The 7,924-nt window shown below is 37.4% G+C and overlaps 1 protein-coding gene across 7 annotated transcripts in view; it reads left to right on the top strand.

Annotated features, from left to right (window-relative positions):
* Positions 1-7,924, top strand: part of LSM1 (LSM1 homolog, mRNA degradation associated) — a 19,768-nt gene that overhangs the window by 5,640 nt on the left and 6,204 nt on the right. Inside the window, exons 2-4 of one of the 7 annotated variants that reach the window (XM_006765582.2) lie at positions 684-752; positions 2,572-2,687; positions 6,978-7,437. In XM_006765582.2, the coding sequence (XP_006765645.1) occupies positions 684-752; positions 2,572-2,687; positions 6,978-7,148 (356 nt within the window). In that variant the 3' untranslated portion in view covers positions 7,149-7,437. Of the gene's footprint in view, positions 1-663; positions 753-1,019; positions 1,121-2,571; positions 2,688-6,977; positions 7,438-7,924 lie in introns of those variants that run through there. The other 6 variants (XM_015565230.1, XM_015565231.1, XM_006765583.2 and 3 more) reach the window with 6 other exon arrangements.

Below are 7,924 nucleotides of genomic sequence, written 5' to 3' on the forward strand. Positions count from 1 at the left end.
AACCCCCCCGCCCCAAACCCTCCCCAGGCTTCCCACTGTAGTTAGACAGTCTGTTCAGTGCTGCTCTGCCTCTGTACCTACCCCTGTTCATCTGTCTATACTGGTCCCCATTATCTGTCCCAACCTCACCGGGGCCGTTTCGTCCTCACCAGGGCCGTCTTGACCTCACATTGATATGTCTATCTCTTTCTCCCTCTCCTTTTTTTTTCTCTCTTAAAAAAAAAAAAATATCAATAGAATTCCTGGGGCACAGTGGTTGAAAATTGCTTTTTTAATCTAAACCCCAGGCTAACTTGGTCCTCCAATTTCTTAATGAACTCCAACTTAAATACATTGGAAGAGCCAAAACCGGTTTGGCTCAGTGGATGGAGCACCTGCGGACTGAAGGGTCCCAGGTTCGATTCCAGTCAAGGGCATGTACCTGGGTTGCGGGCATATCTCCAGTGGGAGATGTGCAGGAGGCGGCTGATCGATGTTTCTCTCTCATCGATGTTTCTAACTATCTCTCTCCCTTCCTCTCTGTAAAAAAATCAATAAAAAATATATAAAAAAAATTATTAAAAAAATACATTGGAAGAGGAAGTGGTAGAACTTAAACTAACAACTTTATATTTATTGTTACCCTGTAAGCTCACTGAAGCTAACAGTTTTCATTTTTTAAAGTTCTTTTTTCCTGTTCCCAGAAAAGCACTTGGTCCTGCTGCGAGATGGAAGGACACTTATAGGCTTTTTGAGGAGCATTGACCAATTTGGTATGTATTAGCTATAGACTTCTCTTATACTCTGGATAATAAGAGCTGCCTATCGTATTTTTGTTATTTCATATTGTAAGACATTTATCTGCAACTTTTTCATGTGTCTGGCATAATAGAATACTGTCCTGAGTCATTACATCATTGTTTCCTAAATTATGACAAGATGATTCAACAGCTTGTATTTTCAAGCTTGTATTTCTAAAACTGGTTTTCACTAGAACATAAGATTATCTCTTGGACTATTGTTTTTATTTTCCCCATTAGAGGGAGCCAAAAGATAGAAATAAACTCAGTCCGCTGAAAAAGCTGCTCAGTTGTACATTGGCTTGGGTGCGACTACTCTTCAAAGCAGTTCCTGCACTGAAGGCAATCCCCCATCCAATGAAAACTGGATAGAAGGCACTTTCTGAAGCTTGTTAGGGACCCCAACATTAAGCTCAAGATTTTTCACTTAAGGATACATCCGACTCAAGAATCTCAGTCTTTGTTTTGCATCTTGCATTTTTCTAAAGAGATCTATGTTTGCTTTTGTTTCAAGAAACTTCTTTTTTTAAAAAAAAAAAAACATGTCATTTCTTGTCCAGCATACTCAGTTGCATCAGTGAGTGGAAGGTTTTTTGTGTTTTTTTAAATATATTTTATTGATTTTTTTATAAAGTGGAAGGGAGAGAGATAGAGAGTCAGAAACATTGATGAGAGAGAAATATCGATCAGCCGCCTCCTGCACATCCCCCACCAGGGATATGCCCGCAACCCAGGTACATGCCCTTGACCGGAATCGAACCTGGGACCTTTCAGTCCGCAGGCCTACACTCTATCCACTGAGCCAAACCGGTTTCGGCAAGAAACTTCTTAATTCATATCAACATTCGTTGGACATCTTCTAGGTCAGTGGATTTGAGCATGAGGAAAATAACAATGTAATTGAAACACTTATAAGAGTTATAGAAGTTAAAGAATATAGATACCTGCTTTCTTCCAATAAGGCAAAGAAAAAAATAATTCTTAACATTGGGAGTTCTAAATCTTTTTTAAAATACATTTTTATTGATTTTAGAGGAGAGGGATAAAAACATCAATGAGAAAGAGACCTCTATCGGCTGCCTCCTGCACGCTCCCTAATGGGGATTAAGCCCACAACCCAGGCAGGTGCCTTGATTGGGAATTGAACTGGATCATGGGTCGTCACTCAACCACTGAACCACACCAACTGGGCGGGTTCTAAATCTTAAGTCAAATTCATCAGACTACTTTGAGCGAAAAGTAATAAATACTGACTACTCTTAGATTACCAGGTATGGGTTATCTGACAACATGAAAAAATGAGTTTTTGCTGTATCATAATTCATGGATGCTTGTATTGGGTTAAGTAAATCCTAAGTACTGAAACAAAGTTAAATTTTGGTAACTCATCACATGCACACACCCCACAACATAGAAAAAACTAGAGTTTTAATCTTTGCAGTTGTTTAGAGTCTTCCAAGCGCCCTACTCCTTTATATTTTCTTACAGCCATGTTCATTTTAACAGTTAACTGATAAATGAATTTAATTTTTTTAAATTTTTCCCCACCATCACTCATGTATTAGTGCAACATAATCCTAGATACTCTCTCAGTTTGTAATTGGTTAAACATCTCTTTAATGGTGTGTTGTAAAGAAATAGGAGATTGTGTTTGAAATTTTAGTTTTTTCTAAAGTCAGAAAGTTTTGCAATCATGTTTAATTAAATCTTTTTTACTTAAAATAACTGAGTTATAGACCTTTACCCAGTAATTTAAACTGAATATCTTTGTTTTTTCCCTATACACTTATAGCTAATTTAGTGCTACATCAGACTGTGGAGCGTATTCATGTGGGCAAAAAATACGGTGATATTCCTCGAGGGATTTTTGTGGTCAGAGGAGAAAATGTGGTCCTACTAGGAGAAATAGTAAGTGAAAACTGTTAAGCTGCTATAGCATGGGTCTTGATAATTATGATAGTTAGTTTTTTGGTTTGTTGTTTGTTTTGAGGGGGTTTTTTTGGTCTTTTCAAGAAGAAAAATACATTTTCCACATTTCACCCAGCTTCTCACAGGAAACCACCAAATTAGCTTTGGAAAGCCACAATTATAAAAGGAAAGTTATAGATAATTAACTTTGTTTCAGTGCCTCTTGGCATTTTTAAAGATTTGATCCCATTAGCAGCAAAATATTAATTTTACCTAATATCTTCAAAAACTGCCATCCTGCAAATGTGTTCATTAACAAATTATTTCTGCTATTTCTAATAGCAGAAAATTGAAAAACTTGAAAAGAATGATTTGATAAAGATTTATATACATTTATATTTTGTAGTTATTTAAGCAGTTGGTCATAAGTAGTTTTTCATAACAAAGTTAGCTATGTTGGGGAGGAAAGTCACAATGCATATTCAGTGTGATACCCATATTCTTAAAGGGGAGAGGGGAAGGAATGCATGTAGGAGAAGCCTTTCTGTAAACTATCCTGGTAATGGAGTTCAGTCAGCTTCAGCTGAATCCTTAGCTCAAAACCAATGAGGAAAAAAAAAACGGCTAGCTGACAGGTGTGAAGTTAAATCTTCTAGCGTGTGTGTGTGTGTGTGTGTGTGTGTGTGTGTGTGTGTGTACACGTATATACACACGTATGCATAAATATACAAAACTATTAGAAAACTTATATACAGGGTGGGACAAAAGTAGGTTTATACTTCTTCATATCAAAAAGAATGCAGTAATTAATTAGTAATACAAGAATAAACTGTTTCGTGTACTCACAACTATAAACCTACTTTTGCCCAACTCTATATATAAAACTAAGAAGCACGCAATATTTTAAAAAGATAGACCTGATTTCATGTTTTACATGAAACGTAACTTAAAAATACCTTATTTAATACCTTTGACTTGATCCTGCTACTTCTGATTATTGGGTTCAATAATCAGAAAAACTTTGATGTTTGCTTGATTTTATCTTTTCCTATTTTGTTTTTAAAGTTTTCAGTAAATTTCCCAATACCTAGTCACATCTTAAATCAGGTTTTGAGAGTATTGATTCATTTTAACAAAAAGCCAGGGTCCAGTTGGTTCAGAGACCTTGTATGAAATAGTTAGCTGGAAATGACTACTCAATACTACCCAAGTGTGGCTATGAAATGCCTTTTTCTAATTTTTAAAATATTTTTGTAGTTGATGCTTTTGGTTCAATGTATCATTTCTTCCATGTTAATGCAGCAGAAATTGTCATCTCCATGTATTATGTAAAGGTTAAAATAAAGCACTATACTACCTGGAGATGTGACTGTGAAGTAGTGTGCCAGTATATTAAGAGGGGCTAACCCCTCTCTGGTCAGTAGGATTGTGGTTGATTATTTTTTTCTTTTTTTATGCTTCTCTGAATTTAATTTTTGAAGAGGAGATCTATTACTTCTATTAGGGATAAAGAGCTAAGTTAAAATATTTACACATACTCTGCTTCAGATTTATAGTAGTGAACATCACAGAAATGCTTTCTATGTCATTTACATTGGCACAAATTGACCCTATGTAGATATATGTATATGTGAAGAGAAATGAATGAACTTGTTCTTAAAGATTCATAATATCCTGGTAGCCCTTTTGTGGAGAAAAGTACTCTTTTTATATATTATGGTTTGGATGCTGTAGGATTTTTGCAGTGGTAACACTAAAGAAAAACGAATGCTTACATAGTTACATGAATCAATAGTCAGCTTGAAGAAATTAAGTACCAATTCTAGGGAAGCCATCTAGATTCTGCAAACATCTCATTGCTTAAGAAGTTCCTGGATTCTGCCTCAAGGATGGTAGTACAAAGTCAAAAGTAACAAGACAGATCCTTGGGAACAGCATCATCATAACCACATAAATAGCTCATTGAGTAACATACTGAAAAGTCCAGGAGGCAGTAAACTAAGCTAAGAACATGATCTTCCCTTCAGCTGCTACCCAGGGGTTATGAGGGCAGGTTACACTTGATAACATATTTTTCTGGGTGCACTTAACATTTGACCCAGGGCAGATTTTGCTTATGTCATTTGTGTGGCTTTCATCTAACCTCTCTGGAGAGAGTCCTTCATCTGATGTGTCACAACCTGTGGGTTCTGCGGCCTTGGCGGCATCTGAAGATTAGCATCCAGTGGAACATCTGGAGAGTTTGTATATGTGTAATGCCTTCACAGAATTTTATCAGTGAAAGAGAAGAGGATAAGAACTAAGAATATCCTGTTTGTATAGGCTTTTCATTTACAAAAACAGAGTAATACCTGTAAGCTCATTTTATTTTTTTTATTTTTTTTTAATATATTTTATTGATTTTTCACAGAGAGGAAGGGAGAGAGATAGAGAGTTAGAAACATTGATGAGAGAGAAACATCGATCAGCTGCCTCCTGCACATCCACCACCGGGGATGTGCCCGCAACCCAGGTACATGCCCTTGACCGGAATCGAACCCGGGACCTCTCAGTCCGCAGGCTGACGCTCTATCCACTGAGCCAAACCGGTTTCGGCTGTAAGCTCATTTTAAAGAGAATGAACTGAATCTATGGATAATAGTGAGATGCTTTTATAGCAAGATTCTGCATTACAAGATTAGTTATCAAATGTTTATAAGTTATTTAAAAATAAAACAAACATTTTATGCCATATTAAGAACAAAATGACAGTCAATATTTGCATTGTGGGTCTTTTAAGAAGTCAAATATATACATGGAAAAATTGGAAAGTTATTCACCAACTTGTTATTCCTCCATATACTGGAATTAAGGATTTTTTTCTGCTTGTCTATTTTTTTCATCTTTTTTTTTTTTTGTAGTCCTCACCCGAGGATATTTTTGCATTGATTTTTAGAGAGAGTGGAAGGGAGAAGGAGAGACAGAGAGAGAGAAACATCGATGTGAGAGAGACACATCGATTGGTTGCCTCCCGCATGCACCCCGACCAGAGCCAGGAATCTGCAACCAAGATACACGCCCTTGACCGGAATGGAACCTGGGACCCATCAGTCTGCAGGTCAATGATCTATCCACTGAGCCTAACTGGCTAGGGTTGCTTGGCTGGTTTTTAAATATCATACAATGAGCATCGATTTTTTTTTTAAATAATGGCAAAAATATTTTAGTAAGTAAAATGATTTTTTTGTAAAATCCTCACCAAGTAATGCGTTTTTCATTGAATGAGAGAGAGACATAGTTGCTTAGAGAAAGAGAGAGAGAAAAAAACATTGGTCAGTTGCTTCCCGTAAAGCCTGACCAGGAATCAAACTTCACCACCTTTTGATATATGGGATGACACTCTTCAACTGAGCAGTAAGCAGGGCATTAAGCAAAACAAATTTTAATTCAAGTAGAGAACTATATTGGGGCTGAACTGGCGTGGTAATCTAACTGCTCTGCTGAGGTTTTCTCTAGACTTGTTGTCATAAAGGGGAAAGGAGTCTTGTGTTTTCATATAAAGACTCCTAGTTAATGCAACAGAAGACAGTTTATTGCAGCGGTTCTCAACCTGTGGGTCTCAACCCCTTTGGGGGTCGAACGACCCTTTCACAGGGGTCACCTAAATACATCCTGCATATCAGATATTTACATTACAATTCATAACAGTAGCAAAATTACAGTTATGAAGTAGCAACGAAAATAATTTTATGGTTGGGGGTCACCACAACATGAGGAACTGTATTAAAGGGTCGCGGCATTAGGAAGGTTGACAACCACTGGTTTATTGCCTTTGGTGGGAGGGGGTGCTTCTTTGACTCAGTGTTCTCTACCTTATTGAGCAACAACCACCAAAATTTAAGCTGACTTTGATAATGTAAATACACAAAACATATCTAAAGCCATCTTGGCCTCGGTAACTTTTCTCTTGGATTCTCTTGGGTTGGAGAGCGAGCCTATTTTATTTATATATTTAGTTAGTTATTTTTTAAGAAAAGTAGTTATTGACTAGTGTAGGACTTCGGACAACCTAAAGCTTTGTTGTCCAATAAACACTGTAACTGATCCCTATTACCACGTTCATGTAAGTACTCTATAGTAGTGTGGCCAGCCATTTCTTTGTAAAACTTATCTATTCCTAGGAGAAGGATATTTCAGCCATGTCACAATTATGAAAAAATACCCAAGCCTGACATAGGAATCCATTTGCCTTGAGATCTGCTGTGTCCACTATTCTTGGTCAGCTGAAGTTTCTTAAACCTTGTTTTGTAGGACTTGGAAAAGGAGAGTGACACACCCTTGCAGCAAGTGTCTATTGAAGAAATTCTAGAAGAACAAAGGGTAGAACAGCAGACCAAGCTGGAAAACGAGAAGCTGAAGGTTCAGGCTCTTAAAGATCGAGGTCTCTCCGTTCCTCGAGCAGACACCCTTGATGAGTATTAACTCTTTTGCTCCGAGGCTATTGCTCTTGGGGAGCAGGGGTTCTCACTGAATGAAAATGACGTTTTTCTTTTGGATTCTTTCACATGTGCAACATGAAGAAATCATGTGGCTTTTCCCCACCCCCCCTTTTTTATTAACAAAATCATTGTTTAAAGAAATAGCTGGATGGACTCCTTTCACACCTCACTATGGAGCCAGCAACTACTTTTCTATGTTGCTCTTCTCATCCCAAATTAGAGTTTACAGGGGATAGTCGTCATTTGCTTGTAAATAAAATATGAATCTCAAAGTTGTCATGTTATTTCCCAAGTTTGAGTTGCCTCCAATGAATAAGCAAAATTAAGTTTCTGGTCTCAAAGGTATATAACCAGTCCACATACTGGGATTTCCCCTCTGTCACACTTGCAAGTTGCTAGTTACTTATGAAGGAATGTTTCCATACTAAGTATCTTGTGGTCATCCCCTCTCCCCACTGGTGAGAAAAACACATTTTCAGCCTTCCAGAAGGGGCCTTCCGTGAAGTTTCACAGTTACTGGTTATAACAAAAGCCTCAGGTGTGAGAAACAACATCACTACTAACGTTGCTGTTCCGGCTTCACCAACAGCTATTCAAAACAAGGTTCCCCTGAGATCCAGCATTTAACTAAGGTGACTTTTTCTCTGTTAATTTAGTTCTGTTTTCTAGCCATTCGGATTGAATCTTGAGCCTCTTGTGCTATTTTCAACAAAGGAGCACAAACAAAATGGTGTTTCAGTGGCTGATACATCTACGTTA

The sequence above is a fragment of the Myotis davidii genome, unplaced genomic scaffold (assembly GCF_000327345.1).
Source record: "Myotis davidii unplaced genomic scaffold, ASM32734v1 scaffold93, whole genome shotgun sequence".
Taxonomy (NCBI): Eukaryota; Metazoa; Chordata; class Mammalia; order Chiroptera; family Vespertilionidae; genus Myotis; species Myotis davidii.